Genomic DNA, 18,521 nt, shown 5'->3' with positions numbered 1-18,521 from the left:
CGAAATGATTTCCCTCTCACTATACCCCTGGCCCATCCTCTGTGTTTTCCCCCCCTCCCCCTTTTCTTTCTCCCTGGGCCTCCTGTCCCATGATCCTCTCATATCCCTTTTGCCAATCAACTGTCCAGCTCTTGGCTCCATCCCTCCCGCTCCTGTCTTTTCCTATCATTTTGGATCTCTCCCTCCCCCTCTCACTTTCAAATGTCTTACTAACTCTTCTTTCAGTTCGTCCTGATGAAGGCTCTTGGCCCGAAACGTTGACTGTACCTCTTCCTCGAGATGCTGCCTGGCCTGCAGCGTTCACCAGCAACTTTGATGTGTGTGGCTTGAATTTCCAGCATCTGCAGATTTCCTGGTGTTTGCACTATATTCAAGCTTTCTGTTTTCATTGAAGAGCCCTGAATGTGGTAGCACTTAAGTGAAGAAGTGATGACAAATTGGATTCCAAAGCATCAGATGGAGAGAGCTTGAAACCATGGCTGGAACTCTCTAGCTCTCCAGCATCAATGACAACCAACCCCTAGGATTACTGTCAGTCAGTTTAGGCATTTACAACTCATGGTTTCATGGCTTATAGTTTGATTTCTTATAACCTGCCTGACATTACTTGCAGATATTTCTAAGGACCACAATTTCAAAAAGCAGACTGCAAAAAGGCTGGGCCATTGTAGAAATAGACTTCAATACTGGTGGAAGTATCTCCCCAATGTGCTTTGGATGCATTTTGATATGTATTTGCAAACAGTACTAGGATATTTTGATTTGTAACATTCAAAAAACTCTACATGGTTTCTAAAATGATTTTGAAAGATTTAAGGGGATCCTTCATTCAGAGGGTGGTGTGAGGGTGGAATGAGCTGCCAGCAGAAGTGATAGATCTGGGTTCAGCTGCAACATTTAAGGGAAGTTTGGATAGGTACATGGATGGGAGGGATTTGGAGGGCTATGGTCCAGATGTAGATCCATGGGACTAGGCAGAAGAACAGGTCAGCATGGACTAAATGGATCAAAGGGTCTGTTTCCGTGCTGGAGTGCTCTATGATTCTAATCAGGATTTCAACTTCTGCAGAGTAATTACTAGATTAATTAAAACATAACACACAATTCAGTACACATTCACTATAAGGCATGCTGGAGTCTATGAATCAATGTATATAGTACCAGATCAGGCACAGTTGTTGTTACTACACACACAAAATATTTTACAGATTCTTAAAGAGAGGGAAGCACTTAGTGTTACCTCTCTCACTGAAGCAGTCAGGTGTGATGTAACTAGTGTATAATCAGATCGATAAAGTGGGCAGGCATCTGTAGCACGATAAAGATTAAATGGTCCCAGCATTAATAGAAACACTTACACGAGGCAGGATTTGGAAGGGCTGGAGAGTTCATGTGTTGACAAGTCTGAGAAGCTAATGGACAGGCTAACTCACCCTTCCATGTGCTTTTGAAATTTAGCTGTAACTACACAAGCTTTATTCTTTGGTATAGATTTCCATCCAGGAGTTACACTGATTAACTCTTGGCCGTGAGTATTCCAGAGAAGGCTACAGGCACAGGAAGAGATAAATATCTTCAATGGATACTTGGGACCAGATCCTGGGAGGTTGCATCCCTAACCCAGGATTGCAGCAGTCACCAGAACAAATCTGGCATGGGGAGGGATGGGCAGACAGTTTTGTTTACAAAATCCCTAGGGCCCATTTCCAATCTGGTGAGGAAGCTCTTTGTATGAAGAGTGATCATAGGGTGTTTAGAAAAGTCTGGGAGTAAAACATCCCTGGCTCACAGGTGGTGAAGTAAATGCTCTTCTTTATGCATTATTTCCTGCCTTCAGCTGCCAAGGTTTCAAGAGACTGGAAAATTCAAGTCAATTCAAGATTGTTTAATGTCATTTCTGGTACACAAGTGTAAAGAGAAAGCCCTTAACTCCGAGTGGAGTCATCGGGACACCGTCATGACGGTGTTTTTTTAGCAGGCTTTCTTATTTTTATGAGGCCAAATTGCTAGCTCAACGCTCAACCCAGCAGGGATGGAAAGCATGCAAGGGAGCCGGCTGGATTCGAACTCAGGAGCCTTCGCTCTGAAGTCCAGAATGAAATAATTGTTACTCAGGATTTGATGTAGCACAAAAAAAACCCACAATAAAATAAAGAACTCAAGAATTAAGAAAGCACACAATAAATATAAATATGTAAGATTAGCTTATATACATCGACTGATTGTACGTCCATAAAGTCAAGCTAGGCACAGGTGTGTCTGTACGTAAGATGACAGACAGGACATGATAAAGTAGTTGTAGTTGGAGGTGTGGTGGGGTGGGTTAGTGGACGGAGGTGTTGATCAGCCTTACTGCTTGGGGAAAGTAACAGTTTTGGAGTCTGGTGGTCTTGGCATGAATGATACCTAGCCTCCTCCCCGATGGGAGCGGGACAACCAATCAAGCCTGAAGCTGTGATGAGACTTCCTTTAATATTAAGAGCGGCAACCTTCAGCTGGGGAGCTGTCAGTCCCTTCATGAACGGATCGAAACCATATGAATGATTTTGGCAGTCTGCACTCAGACAACCAACAGACAGCAGAAATCTTTGGACTGTCCTTTAGTCTTTAAACACTGTAAACTTCAAAGAATGAATTGCCTGTGTCTCCACATGCATCCTTAATAAAATTCTACAATTCTACAATGAGAGGACAGGAGAACTGGTTTGAGGGGGATAATAAATCAACCATGATGGAATGGCAGAGCAGACTCAATGGGCCGAATGGCCTAACTCTGCTCCTATGTCTTATGGTCTAAAGAGAAATAAACAGTTCGGCCTCTCTGATCCTTGTACTAGAAATTATTATGTACTGATCTGAAGATTTGACTGGTACTTAAAACCTTTTAAATTTTGGTTGTATTTTTTAGTTCAGTTCAGTTACTAAAAGCTTCATTGCCTTTGCTGACTCTTGCCTTCCCATGAGATCATAGGGAAATGAATGTGCTATTTCAGTCCTGAAAAGGTTGCAATAAGAATAAATGAAAAGTGTTAAAGAAAGCGTTAAAAGTGTTAACGGCACAGTAGTGTAGTGGTTAGCACAACGCTTTACAGTACCAGCAAACTGGATTCAATTCCCGCTGCTCCTTGTAAGGAGTTTGTACATTTTCCCTGTGACCGCGTGGGTTTCCTGCAGGCGCTCCAGTATCCTTCCACAGTCCAAAGATGTACCAGTTGGTAGGTTAATTGGTCATTGTAAGTTGTCCGGTGATTAGGAAGGCTAGGGTTAAATCAGGGGATTTCTGGGCAGTGAAGCTCGAAGTCAAGTTTATTATCATTTATCTTTTTATATGTATACTGGCAAATGAGACAACGTTTCTCCGGACGAATGTGTAAAGCACAGTACTACATGCAACAATTTAGGAAAGTAAGAATTAAATCTACAAATGAATTATGCATAGATGAACAAAGTAAAGTGCATAAATTAAATACTGTGGGCTTCAGTACAAATTATCTGGTGACACTTTGAATGCGATGCGGCAGAAGTGTCACTGGATAATTTGTGTTGTACCTTACAAAGAGCTGGAAAAAGAAGGGCTTCAATAAATAAATAAATAAATGTTCTGCCCACCACATGGTTTGGGGAGAAGGACTTGGATGGGACAGACAAAATGACCACAGGCAATCTCAACCTAATTTCTCATTGTGAGCAGTCAAGTGTACAGAATTATATCATGTTCGTCATTTTCACATGTGGAGTTTAGAAAAAATGACACTTCTAGACAGAATGTTGTAAAATTGGGGCTAGACTTTGTTATTGAGGTTGCATAGAAATAAGTCAATTTCTACACCATAGAAGCTATAACTTTTAAGTTGCTACTGCATCAAACTGTAGAAATCTAAATTGCTCCTCACCTGGTTCCAACTACCTCATCCCTCCCCACACAACTCTTTCTACGGGCTGTCTCCCCTCTACACTCAGTCCTGATGCAAGATCTCAATCCAAAATCCCAGTTGGCCGTTTGCCTTCACAGATGCCTGTTGACTCATTGAGCTCCGCGTAGTTTGTTTCTTTGCTCCAGATTTCCACACCTGCTGTCTCTCTTGCATCTCTAAGTTGCTATTGTGCTTGATTTAGTCCTGGGAGGAGGAACATTGGCATAAAAATAATTGGTTAATGGATATTGGTTAATTGAATATTGGTTTAAAAATTAGATTAATAAACTCATGAAGTAAATTTGCCCCTGAAAATCCATTCTTCCACAGATAAAGGTGCAATCAACCAACTGCAGATGAATTTAATGAACAAGCAAAATTTATACAAATTTATTTTCTTCATGAATAAGACACCAACACGTTCCTATTGCTGAAACATGTACAAATGCCTTCCACAGATCACTCTTGCTTGATTGTGCAAAATAAAGGGTTTACTTACCTCTTTCTGTACAATATAACACACATGAAGGATTGGGCAGATAGGGGAATACCATATTCATAACGAGACCATTAAGAGAGGAAAATGTGCTTGCCTAGCACTCACGGGACTCCCACTAATCTCAAACGTCGCCAAACGAATTCAAGTCGGCACTGTTTGACTTGCTTACCAATGCAAATCTGAGGGACCAATGGACAGTAGGCAGGGATGTTGTGGGGAGGGGGGTAGGAATCTCATCTGATCTCATTTGGAGGGGCATCAGTATGCACTCGCAATATTGTGGTGGATGCTTGCACAAGCCAAGCATGTATGCATCCAAAACCTCCATTCACACTTGTTTTCAGATGGTTATTCAGCAAAGGACTTGTTCCCCCTATCACCCATCTCTACTTAAGGACATCCCCCATTAATTTCCTTTGCTGGAAGTCTGTTTCACATATCCTCTCTACCGAGGCCAGGAAAGATTTTCTTCATCTGAATCTGATCAAAATCTCTGTTGTTCTCAACCCAGCCCTCCAGTGCAGGGCTTACTTCATTTATATTAGTCATACCTCATATGTTCTTTTCCCTATCCATGACCAGGTTGAAGATAGATGGAAGATCATGATCATATGACCCCGCACATAATGTTGATGATGAGCTCATATGTTGTGTTATGGACCAGGGCTCCTTGCTTTCTCACCAACCAATTTTAATTTCTGTTTGGTAAAAACAGGCTGACCATTGACAATGCCTCTCACTTTAAAGTTGTCCATTCTTATCCTGGGAAAGTTGAAATCTTGCATTCCAAATCAAGCTTTAACCTAACAAATAATTGAATGCTTTCATTCCAGCTGACTGTACTGCTAAACACATTCGTGACTGACAGATGACAAGGGGTTTGCATACTACACTGACTTTACGGAGTATTGATTGAGACACACGTGTACAAAGACGTTGATCTTAACTGTATGGAAGAAAAATGTTATACAATCTCTAACATGGCAGTCTGACTAAATATTTAGCAGCTTTAGGCTAGTACCAACTGTGGATTACAGATCTACCATCATACAAACATATGCTTTAAATTACATTATACATCATAATACTGCACTTTATCAAACTCTCCTCACTCCAAAGCAACTTCCAAAAGTGCAATGCAGTGCGGTAAATCCATTTTAAATGATATTTATCTGAATGCAACGTATCCCACCTAGCTCTGACTTTGACTGCAACACCACAGGACACCATAGATCGGAGGTAGCCGACAGATTGGAGGGAGGAACTGCAGGGCGCCGACGCTGATTGACAGTTGCTCTCTCCATATATTCCAAAAAATGCAAGAGCCTCCGAACCGCCAAGGTGAGCAACAGCAACAGATGCTGCTGATGCTGATCTATGTGTAGATAAAAAGGTTTTTCTAGTCTGTGTTTTGTAAGAAGTTGGAAACGTGGCATTTATTTGAGTAAAAATTAAAGAAGACAATAATTATTTTGTGATTCATGAATACTGAGCAATAATTTGAAGAATATATTGCAAAAGAGACAGAGAAAAAGCAAATAAAGATCAAAAGATGTCCAGCCACAGGTAAGTAATACTTCCCCTAGTCTGGGATAATTTGCTTTTACAAGGTAAAACCAGCTTTGCTTAATCATTTGATGTCAGTGCTTGTTTTATAAAGTTTTATGAAAGTTCATGATGTTTGATAGTTCAGTTTTACATTATAAGTTTAATATTTTATGAATGATGAAAATGAATAGATTTATGTTAAATACCTGAGCCACACTCTAAGGGAATGCAGAGAAATGAACACAAAGAGAGCTCTCCTCAGCAGGCATCAGCTACAATACTGCAAAAGAGCCACTTAGCTCTGTTATTACAAGCTTACAGTTTAAAGAGGATGAACTTGGCCCACTGGCTTGCTTGCTTCTAATGCTTGAGCTTCAAAAGGCACGCGCTACAGTTATTTTGTAAGGTGATGTGCAACCAAAGCTGTAAGGAATTTTGCTGAAGAAAGTAGTCGACATCAGTAATTGTTAAATACAATAATGGAACTCACCTCTTGTATATTTTAACTACTGCCTGATAAGGTAATGCCTCATTTTTGGTGTTAACCTCTTAAAACTGAATTGTTGCCTTACTCAAAATTTTGTTTTAATTTAAGGTGCTGTAACTTACCATGGAATTTCAAATGAGCAAATTATACAGACATCTTCTTTACAAGAAGGCAGACATTTACAATTCAAATAGTTCTATTCTGAGATTGTTCTTTAATTTCCCCAAAGACTTAGTAGGCAGTTGTACCAGCCCATGAGCCACATAGATCAGGAAGTTTGTAATCAATAAGGTCACGCTGGCTTACCTCCTGAACAAGGACATTAAAAAAAAGTTTCACTAACCTGTACTCCATATTGGAACTTGTATGGGTGGGAATGAGTACAATTGTGGCTTTTAACAGTTAAGTAGATGGTCACGAAAGAAAGCCTGCATTTATATAGTACTTTTCATGATGAGAAGATATCCACATGGGTTTACATTCAATTCCGAATCTCAAAGTAAATAGCACCTAATCCTTCACTGAACTGAAATACCAGCACAGTATCAGGAGGGGGACCAGAATCCGCAAATATCTAAAGCAAAAGGCATGAGCTGAGCTGTGTCCAGGGAACTGCATGAGAGAGCAGAGGGATTTTAATTCACACACTGCAGAAAGAATTAGCATTTTGAAACAGGAAGAGTGAGCAAAAACAATGAAATAAACCCCTTAGGAGTAAATTCATTTTGGTCATTCATTAATTAACATTTTCTTAACTCTTGTGGTTTACTTCCACCTCGAAGGCCAGCCCCAGTGAAAAGTCTTGGCCCAAAGCATCCACTGTTTATCCCCCTCCACCGATGCCTAACCTGATGAGCTCCTCCAGCAATCTGTGTGTGGCATTCTAAATTTTTGACTCCTTATTGATTCCATGTCCTTTAGTTTCATTTGCCTCTGAAAATGGGGAAGAATTTTCTGCAGTCTACTCCATGTATACTTCCCCTTATTTTATACACATCAATCCTGTCCCCTCCTAATCTCCAGGGAAAACTGACCCTAACCTCTCCACCCTCTGCAGCACCATCACATCTTTCCTAAAGTGTGGTGACAGAACTGCATACAGTGTTCTAACTGAGGGCGAACCAATGAGTTATAAAATTGGAGCAAAACCACTTTGATCATGTACTCAGTCCCCTGTCTAATGAAGGTCAATATCCCAAATGCCTTCTTAACCATACTAATTTCATAACATTTCATGTGAATTTATTTCCTGTAATAAATTACTAACCACGCTTTAGCTTAAATAGTCTGATAATCCTTAAAATTAAAAACACATAGGGGGAGAGTATAAACTTGCATAGCACATAAAGGTAGTTTTCCAAATAAAAATCTCACTGTACATCTATTCTGTATTTTAAGTCGTAATTCTTTCAGCACCACCTCTACTGTAATAGAACATTATTTTGCAGAGGGTAAGTGTCATATCCGGCATTCATGAAGAAAGGAATGTTGTGTTATTTTACAATAATCATGCTTTGCATTATTACAATTTCATAAAGACTGAAAAATAAATAATTTACCAAATTAATATTCTTTATTTTTCATGGACTGTCATCATGTGTTGCATAGTTCCTTGTTTTATAGAATTTATTGTTAATAATGAAAAATGTGCATTTGTCTTAGACTGAATCTGCACTATTTACTATGGGGGAGCATCATTCTTCAGTTTCTGGTCTTTTATGAAAATGCCCTTCCTGCCTCCACCATCAGCTTGCAAACGTTCATTGGCTGTGCTGTGAGAGAGTTTCGGTTCCTGGCCAGGAAACCTGGTTGTAAAGGATTGCGAATAACTACAGATGCATGCTGGGGACGATGTGAGACCTGGGAGGTAAATGTATCATTGTTTCAAAATAACGTAATAGAACTTTTAGCCCAAATAAATTTCCTAATGAATAGGTAAAGAATTCTTCTAAATCTTAAACAATATTAAAATAATTTTGGATTTTCTGGTAGCACTGAATTCAATTCGAAACACAGAATTCCCACGAAGATATAATCAAATACATTGAAACCTATATACTGTAACAACACTTGAAATGAGAATCCTTTTTTTAAGTGCTGATCATTGTGATGTTATTAAAGCAACAAGTATTTACTTTCAACATGGCTCAATGATTACCTTAATATATTGTGGCTACTTTATGGCTACCTGTGAGCAAACAGATCTCAAGAGTGTACAACTTATACATTCTCTGATAATAAAGGTAATTGAATTTTGAATACTTATTACTGGCAACATCATCATGGTAAATAAATTCTTCCATTTTATTATAAAGTGATCAAATACTCGAGCCTATTAGAAGATACTACTGAGATTTCCTCTCTAAGTAACAATTTTATAAGAGAACAAAAATTTTAGATACCTTTTAAAAGATGAAGCTACACACATAAAAGTTGCTGGTGAACGCAGCAGGCCAGGCAGCATCTCCAGAAAGCGGTACAGTCAACGTTTCGGGCCGAGACCCTTCGTCAGGACTAATTGAAAGAAGAGGTAGTAAGAGATTAATTTTAAAAGATGAATTGCTATAAATGTTGAGATGTAGTAAAACTTGGGTATCCATACACTCAGTGATTCAGGATTCAGGAACAGCTTCTTTCCCTTTGCTATCCAATTTCTGAACCCATGGACACTACCACACTAATTTTTTATTTCTATTTTTGCACTATTTATTTAATTATTAAATATAAATATATTACTGTAATTCACTGATTTCCCCCCTATATTCTCATGTACTGCATTGTACTGCTGCTGCAAAGTTAATGAATTTCATGATACATGCCAGTGATATTAAACCTGATTCTGATTCCTTGTGAATACAGCAAGGAAAGTTCACCTATAATTTCAGCAAGCGACTAGAAATTATATATATTTTTTAATTACAAAGTGGTTTAAAGCTTTTCTGTGCCATTGGTCTCTGCTGTTTCAGTTCCTTGTTCCACAGGCACTGCCTGATTTGCTGAATGGATTCAGCATCTTTTCTTGTTTTGTTTCAGATTTCCAACATCTACCATTTTTTTTTGATTTATACTTTATACTTTATTGTCGCCAAACAATTGATACTAGAACGTACAATCATCACAGCGATATTTGATTCTGTGCCTCCCGCTCCCTGGATTACAAATCGATAGTAAATACTAAAAACTTAAATTATAAATCATAAATAGAAAATAGAAAAATGGAAAGTAAGGTAGTGCAAAACGAAAACCAAGAGGCAGGTCTGGATATTTGGAGGGTATGGCCCATATCCGGGTCAGGATCCGTTCAGCAGTCTTATCACAGTTGGAAAGAAGCTGTTCCCAAAACCTGCAATTTGTGTGAGACTTTAGTGAGGCCACACCTGTATCCAGTGATGGCTGTCTTACTGGATACAGATAGTTCTTTGGTAGAAAGATATACTTGTCATAGAGGAGTTGTAACAGTTTCTAAAATGATAAGGTTGTCCTATAAGGAAAATTCTAGTAGAATTGGTCATCACTCAAAAGTATAAAAGCATTGGCAATCTCAGTGAAACAGAGATAATTCTTAGTCAGTCAGATATAATGAAAGCAGTGGTTTTATTTCTTGTTGAAAGGAATTGAAAAAGGTGATACAGGTAGATAGTATCGTAAAGAGAGCTTTCGGCACATTGACCTTCATAAATCAAAGTACTGAGTACAGGAGTTGGGACATTATGCTGAAGTTGTATGACCCATTGGTGAGGCCTAATTTGGAGTATTGTGTGCTGTTCTGGTTACCTACCTACAGGAAGGATATCAATAAGATTGAAAGAGTGGGAGAAAATTTACAAGGATGTTGCCAGTACTTGATTGTATTTCGAGAAAGGTTGAAATAGGCTCGGATTTTAGTCCTTGGAGCATATGAGAATGCAGGAAGATTTGATAGAAGTATATACTGTAAAACTATGAAGTGTGAATATAGGGTAAATGCAAGCAAGCCTTTTTCCACTGAAGTTGGGAAAGACTAGGACTAGAGGTCATGGGTTAAGGATGAAAGGTGAAATGTTTAAGGCGAACATGAGGAGGAACCTCTTCACTCAGAAGGTGGTGAAAGTGTGAAATGAGCTGCCAGCGGAAGTTGTGATTTGGGTTTGATTCCACCATTTAAGAGAAATTTGGACAGGTACATGGATGGGAGAGGTATGGAGGGCTAAGGTCCTGGGGCAGGTCAATGGGACTAGGCAGAATGATAGTTTGGCATGGCCAGAGAGCCTGTTTCTGTGCTGTACTGTTCTATGACTTTATGACTCTAAAAATCTAGAACTAGTTTTAGGAACACACATCAAAGTTGCTGGTGAACGCAGAAGGCCAGGCAGCATCTCTGTCCCTCTTAATATACCCCTTGCCCATCCTCTGGGTCCCCCCCACCAGTCTTTCTTCCCGGACTTCCTGTCCCATGAACCTCTCATATCCCCTTTGCCAATCACCTGTCCAGCTCTTGGCTCCATCCCTCCCCCTTCTGTCTTCTCCTATCATTTTGGATCTCCCCCTCCCCCTCCCACTTTCAAATCTCTTACTCACCCTTCCTTCAGTTAGTCCTGACGAAGGGTCTCGGCCTGAAATGTGGACTGTACCTCTTCCTAGAGATGCTGCCTGGCCTGCTGCGTTCACCAGCAACTTTGATGTGTGTTGCTTGAATTTCCAGCATCTGCAGAATTCCTGTTGTTTACTAGTTTTAGGATCAGGGTTTAGCTAATGAATACTGGGATGAGAGATATTTCTTTATAAGAGTATCATAAATGTTTTGTTAAGATCAAGTTGTTTTTTGATTTGGCACAAAGCAAATCCAAACTTATAGAAACATAGAAAATAGGTGCAGGAGTAGGCCATTCGGCCCTTCGAGCCTGCACCGCCATTTATTATGATCATGGCTGATCATCCAACTCAGAACCCCGCCCCAGCCTTCCCTCCATACCCCCTGATCCCCGTAGCCACAAGAGCCATATCTAACTCCCTCTTAAATATAGCCAATGTACTGGCCTCAACTGCTTCCTGTGGCAGAGAATTCCACAGATTCACCACTCTCTGAGTGAAGAAGTTTTTCCTAATCTCGGTCCTAAAAGGCTTCCCCTTTATCCTCAAACTGTGACCCCTCGTTCTGGACTTCCCCAACATCGGGAACAATCTTCCTGCATCTAGCCTGTCCAATCCCTTTAGGATTTTATACGTTTCAATCAGATCCCCCCTCAATCTTCTAAATTCCAACGAGTACAAGCCCAGTTCATCCAGTCTTTCTTCATATGAAAGTCCTGCCATCCCAGGAATCAATCTGGTGAACCTTCTTTGTACTCCCTCTATGGCAAGGATGTCTTTCCTCAGATTAGGGGACCAAAACTGCACACAATACTCCAGGTGTGGTCTCACCAAGGCCTTGTACAACTGCAGTAGTACCTCCCTGCTCCTGTACTCAAATCCTCTCGCTATAAATGCCAGCATACCATTCGCCTTTTTCACCGCCTGCTGTACCTGCATGCCCACTTTCAATGACTGGTGTATAATGACACCCAGGTCTCGTTGCACCTCCCCTTTTCCTAATCGGCCACCATTCAGATGATAATCTGTTTTCCTATTTTTGCTACCAAAGTGGATAACTTCACATTTATCCACATTAAATTGTATCTGCCATGAATTTGCCCACTCACCCAACCTATCCAAGTCACTCTGCATCCTCTTAGCATCCTCCTCACAGCTAACACTGCCACCCAGCTTCATGTCATCCGCAAACTTGGAGATGCTGCATTTAATTCCCTCATCCAAGTCATTAATATATATTGTAAACAACTGGGGTCCCAGCACTGAGCCTTGCGGTACCCCACTAGTCACCGCCTGCCATTCTGAAAAGGTCCCGTTTATTCCCACTCTTTGCTTCCTGTCTGCTAACCAATTCTCCATCCACATCAATACCTTACCCCCAATACCATGTGCTTTAAGTTTGCACACTAATCTCCTGTGTGGGACCTTGTCAAAAGCCTTTTGAAAATCCAAATATACCACATCCACTGGTTCCCCCCTATCCACTCTACTAGTTACATCCTCAAAAAATTCAATGAGATTCGTCAGACATGATTTTCCCTTCACAAATCCATGCTGACTTTGTCCGATCATTTCACTGCTTTCCAAATGTGCTGTTATCACATCTTTGATAACTGACTCCAGCAGTTTCCCCACCACCGACGTTAGGCTAACCGGTCTATAATTCCCCGGTTTCTCTCTCCCTCCTTTTTTAAAAAGTGGGGTTACATTAGCCACCCTCCAATCCTCAGGAACTAGTCCAGAATCTAACGAGTTTTGAAAAATTATCACTAATGCATCCACTATTTCTTGGGCTACTTCCTTAAGCACTCTGGGATGCAGACCATCTGGCCCTGGGGATTTATCTGCTTTCAGTCCCTTCAATTTACCTAACACCACTTCCCTACTAACAAGTATTTCGCTCAGTTCCTCCATCTCACTGGACCCTCTGTCCCCTAATATTTCTGGAAGATTATTTATGTCCTCCTTAGTGAAGACAGAACCAAAGTAGTTATTCAATTGGTCTGCCATGTCCTTGCTCCCCATAATCAATTCACCTGTTTCTGCCTGTAGGGGACCTACATTTGTCTTTACCAGTCTACATTTGTCTTTATACAGCTAGGAATGTAGCAGTAAGCTTGAGCAGACCATAAGCAATACAACCTACTCCTATTCTATTTCTACATCAGGTTTTAATTAAACATCCAGTTCATTTCACACCATGTACATAAAGTACACAAATCAAACAATAATGATTGTATAGGCAACAAAAGATTGTGACGCACTGTACCTGACCTCAGCCTGTTATGAATTAGAAGGTAAGGCTTTGCAGGAACAGAGAAGGGCCAATTGATTATCTGCCTGTCACTGTGTCACTCACCTTCTCAGCTTGCTTGCAGAATTACTTACCCCTCACCTCCTTGCTTCTAAGTCTTTCTGGATAACCATGAGTGAATCTGCTTGCTGCTATGACATCAATACTTTAATGCACTTAGATCCAGCTTTTCCTACCTCTTATATCAGAATCAGAATCAGGTTTAATATCACCAGCAAATGTCATGAAATTTGTTGTCTTTGCAGCAGCAGTACAATGCAATACATAACAATAGAAAAAATCAAGGAATAAGTGATGCAAAAAATAAAAACCAAGAAGTAGTGAGTTAGTATTCATGGGTTGAATGTTCATTCAGAAATTGAGTGGCAGAGGAAATGAAGCTGTTCCTGAACCACTGAGTGTGTACCTTCAGGCTCCATTAACATCTTCCTGATGGTAACAACCAGAACAAGGAATGTCTTGGGTGATGGGGTTCCTTAATGATGGATGCTGCCTCTTTGAGGCATTGCTCCTGGAAGCTACAGGGGCTAGTGCCCATGATGGAGCTGAGTGAGTTCACAACTTCCTTGCAACTTCTTTCGACCTTGTGTAGTAGCCTCCCCACCATCCCTCCACATCAGACGGTGATACAGCCAGTTAGAATGCTCTCCACGATGCATCTATAGAAATATGTAAGTTGTCTTTGGTGACGTACCAAATCTCCTCAAATTCCTCATGAAATAGAGCCACTTTCATGCCGTCTTTGTAGCTGATTCGATATGTTGGGCCCAGGGAAGATTCTCAGGGATATTGACACCCAGGAGTTGCTCACCCTTTTCGCTTCTGATTCCTCTGTGAGGACTGGTACGTGTTCCCTCAGCTTCTCTTTTCTGAAGACCCCAACTCTTTGCTCTTACTGATGTTGGATGATGGAGACAGATACAATTAGAATTTAAAAAGACATTTGGTCAGTCCCATAGATGGGAATGGTTTAGAGTTGGGGCCCTCATCCTGGGGTCCACAGTTAATGATAAGGGTCTGTGGTATAAAACAGGTTGGGAAGCCCTGGTTTAGAGGGATGTGAGCCAGCCCATGCCAACCAAGGTGCCTTACCTGAGGGAGCTCACTTTCAAACCCTAGGAATCTAAGGCTCATCCAACTTGAGTGAAACCAACATGTGAAGGAAATATTTGATAACTCACTGTAATATAGCAAGTAAAGAATGATGCACTCATCACATCAGGAAACTTAATTCTTCATGATGAGGACATTAAAGCAAGGTAAATGATGAGAGAATGATTCCTCTTGTGAGTGAGTCTAGGACCACAGGATAGTCCAAGATTAAGATAGCACCCATTTAAAGTGAGATTAAAAATAATTTCTCCTCTCAAAGGGCTGAATGATTTTGGACTCCCTTGCTGCTGAAGTCTGTGGAAACTGATTTTCTGAATTGATGCAAAACTGAGAAATAGAATTTTAATCAGCAAAGGAATTGAGGGTCAAGATGAAAATAGGCATGAGGTAAATGAATGAGCCATGGTGGAGCAAGATTAAGGGGCTATTGACCTTCTCCTGTTTTTATGACCCCATGGTCTACTGCCAGGTTTTGTCAGCAAAAACGCAGAGCAATCAGAAGTTGAATGTTAGTGTAACATATTTTAAATATTTGCATGTATATTGTACGAGGTTCCTGGAATGATTTTGTTCTGTGTGTCTGCCTCCAGAGACCGATTCTTGATCCTCCTTATGTTGAAGCATACCACCGGGTCTGTACCTACAATGAAACCAGGTTCGTCACGGTGAAACTACCCAACTGCCACGCTGACGTCGATCCATTCTACACCTACCCGGTGGCAGTGCGGTGCGACTGTGGCATCTGCTCAACTACAACCACCGAGTGCGAGACCTTGTAACGCATCTCGCCCACCTCAAAACCAGATGTAATACATGCCTCCATGGGAAAGTGCTCATGCTTAGTGAAGTCTGATCTATTGATTCAAAAAGAAATTGAAATACATCTTTCTGTAACAAACCTTGTATGCTGATAATTTTAATTGTTAATTTTCTTGGATAAGAAGCAACATAGTTCGTATTGAAAATAAAAGAAAAATACTTGGAAGTGATATAATGCATATAAAGCACTGAAATGCAAAAATCAATTTTAACATGTTTGGTTAGCAGCCAAATATAGTCAAATCCTTGAACATTACAACAGTGCAGGCTTTTTCCTCTCAGGTTGGGTGAGACTAGAACTAGAGGTAATAAGTCGGGGTGAAAGTTGAAATATTTAAGAGAATCTGAGGGGGATCTTCTTCGCTTAGAGAGTGCAGTGAGTATGGAGCAAGCAGCCAGCTGAAGTGGTAGATGCAAGAACAATTAACACACATGGGAAGTTTGGATAGGTTCATGGATGAGAGGGTTTTGGAGGGCTACGGTCCAAGTTCAGGTAGATGAGACTAGGCGGAATATCAGGCTGGCATAGACTAGATGGGCTGAAGAGCCTGCTTCTGAACTGCATGCTCTATGACTCTATGTATGTCCTGCCTTGGTTTATCTTCCCTAACCACACCGAGTTGTGACCTGTCTCGGTTATATTCCATCTGTCGATTCCTGGAGAAGGGCAAAGAGACAAGGAGAAAGGCAGGTTGAGCAAGAGGAAAATATAGAGGAGTGTAGGAAAGGTGATGGGTTGAGGAGGATAAACGGAATCACAGCCAAAGAAGGAGAGCATGGATTGCAAACTCTGACGTGAATCACTTTTTATTCTGAGTCGGGAAATCCAAATTCTGTCCCATTGGGTTAATAGCATAACTGAAGCTCAAAATAAGAGTTTTTTTCCTGGCTTAGAATCTGGGCAGATATTGGTGACAAAGTTTTGAGTGAGAAGAGGAAAATTGTGTTAATTCAGCATTAATATGTCCTACAATTCTGAAAAAAATCTGACTGGTCCTGAGTCTCCAATCACATCCTTCAGCTTTCAGTAGAGATACATGTAGCAGTGTCACCTGCTGGCCAGGTTTTGAACTGCATGTGTCTTTGAACAATCAGAACAGAAATATGCACAACTTTCGCTGTTACTGGAAACCCTACATTCCATCCTCTGGATGCATGGCAATCATTTATCTGTTTAAACAATCAGAGAGAATAATTCTCTTATTCTATTATAAAACAGGACATGCAAATAAGCATAAATACATACATCGAAAGCAAAATTGAAAGAGGGAAAGAAAGGGCTGATCAGAGAAAGAAGGACAATGAAAGAGACAAAAGAGTAAAATAAATTAAAATTGCTAATTTAAAAGCATTTTCAAATATAGACATGATCTGAAGGAATGAGGTTCCACACTCATTGAAATTAATTTCCAGTGCAAGAAAGATTCAGAGGGTTAAATTTTGCTTAGACTGCAACAGCTCCAACCTTTACTCAAGCAACACATATCAAAGTTGCTGGTGAACGCAGCAGGCCAGGCAGCATCTCTAGGAAGAGGTACAGTTGACGTTTCAGGCCGAGACCCTTCGTCAGGACTAACTGAAGGAAGAGCTAGTAAGGGATTTGAAAGTGGGAGGGGGAGGGGGAGATCCAAAATGACAGGAGAAGACAGGAGGGGGAGGGATGGAACCAAGAGCTGGACAGGTGATTGGCAAAAGGGGATACGAGAGGATCATGGGACAGGAGGCCCGGGGAGAAAGAAAAGGGGGAGGAGGGGGTAAGCCCAGAGGATGGGCAAGGAGTATAGTGAGAGGGGACAGAGGGAGAAAAAAGAGAGAGAGAAAAATAATAATAATAATAAATAAATAAATAGGGGGTGGGGTAAGAAGGGGAGGTGGGGCATTAATGGAAGTTAGAGAAGTCAATGTTCATCTTCTGGGTTTTCCCCCCTTTCTTTCTCCCTGGACCTCCTGTCCCATGATCCTCTCATATCCCTTTTGCAAATCACCTGTCCAGCTCTTGGCTCCATCCCTCCCCCTCCTGTCTTCTCCTATCATTTTGGATCTCCCCCTCCCCCTCCCACTGTCAAATCCCTTACTAGCTCTTCCTTCAGTTAGTCCTGACGAAGGGTCTCGGCCTGAAACGTCAACTGTACCTCTTCCTAGAGATGCTGCCTGGCCTGCTGCCTTCACCAGTATCTTTAATGTGTGTTGCTTGAATTTCCAGCATCTGCAAGTTTCCTCGTGTTTGCGTCTAACCTCTACTGGCAGGTTTGACAGTCGTTTTATACTGATGGCCTTCCATATGTTTCAATACTACAGCTGCCATTGCAATGCCATTAAAGACTTTTTTTAAAAAAGATTAGCTTTATTTATCACATACACATCAGAACATACAGTGGGGTGTGCCGTTCGTGTCAATGACCAACACAGTCCGAGGACATGCTGGGGACAGACGGGATTTCAGAAATTCTCTTCTGTACACCACTATTGTAATGCCTAGTTATTTGAGTTACTAAGATCTTCCTGTCAGTTTGAACTAGTTAGGCCATTCTCCTCTGACCACTCTTTTTGACAATGCAATTTCACCTACAGAACTGCTGCTCACTAAATAATCTTTTTGCTTTTCACACCATTCTCTGTAAACCCTAGAGACTGTTGTGCTTGAAAATCACAGGATAGATTCTCAAATCACACCCATCTGGCACCAACAGTCATTCCACAGGCAAATTCACTTCTCACATTTCTTCCCATTCTAATGTTCTGTCTGAAGAACAATTGGACCTCATGGCCATGTTTGAATTCCTTTATGTGAGGTGCTACCACATGATTGGCTGAATAAATATTTGCATTAACAAGCAGGTGTACTAATTAAGGTGACAACTGAGTGTATACAAGTAAGCAATATTTCGCTGTCTGATTTTTTTTCTCATTGTACTTGGTGTCCCTACATTATCGTCTATTTACTCCATTGTAAAGCTTGCAGAGGAAAACCAATTCTTCAAGATCTACAATTACAATCATGCTAAATTCCATTGAGTACATCTATATTTCCATATTCACTATTTAACTGAATACAACTATTCTTAATAGGAGTTTCTGTAAAGAAGGAAAATGCAGAACAATTAATGCCAACACAGCTTTGCTCCTCGTGATCTTACAAACAACAGTACATACATTTAGATCACAGATGTCGAAGAGGTGCCTCTTTATAATCATTAGCATGAAGCACATGGCTATTCTCAGCTCTTGGTAATAATCTCCCTTTCATTCATTCAATGA

At 40.7% G+C, this 18,521-nt stretch overlaps 1 protein-coding gene and 1 long non-coding RNA gene across 2 annotated transcripts; one reads left to right on the top strand and one right to left on the bottom strand.

Annotated features, from left to right (window-relative positions):
* Positions 1-2,612: 2,612 nt before the first annotated feature.
* Positions 2,613-7,043, bottom strand: LOC140185619 (uncharacterized). The gene is made up of 3 exons (XR_011882685.1): positions 6,792-7,043; positions 5,606-5,788; positions 2,613-4,118 (listed from the first exon to the last, which is right to left on the bottom strand). It is a non-coding gene; the product is annotated as an uncharacterized lncRNA (long non-coding RNA).
* An 809-nt stretch (positions 7,044-7,852) lies between these two features.
* gphb5 (glycoprotein hormone subunit beta 5) lies at positions 7,853-15,524 on the top strand (the record flags this gene model as incomplete). The annotated part of the gene is made up of 3 exons (XM_072251306.1): positions 7,853-7,899; positions 8,111-8,315; positions 15,035-15,524. Coding segments are annotated over 3 exons (441 nt in total), but the record flags the coding sequence as incomplete, so codon positions are not given.
* Between the last annotated feature and the right edge of the window lie 2,997 nt (positions 15,525-18,521).

Source organism: Mobula birostris, chromosome 1, assembly GCF_030028105.1.
Source record: "Mobula birostris isolate sMobBir1 chromosome 1, sMobBir1.hap1, whole genome shotgun sequence".
Classification (NCBI taxonomy): domain Eukaryota; kingdom Metazoa; phylum Chordata; class Chondrichthyes; order Myliobatiformes; family Myliobatidae; genus Mobula; species Mobula birostris.
Note: the sequence above shows the minus strand (reverse complement) of the source record. Positions and strands in the feature narration are given on the sequence as shown.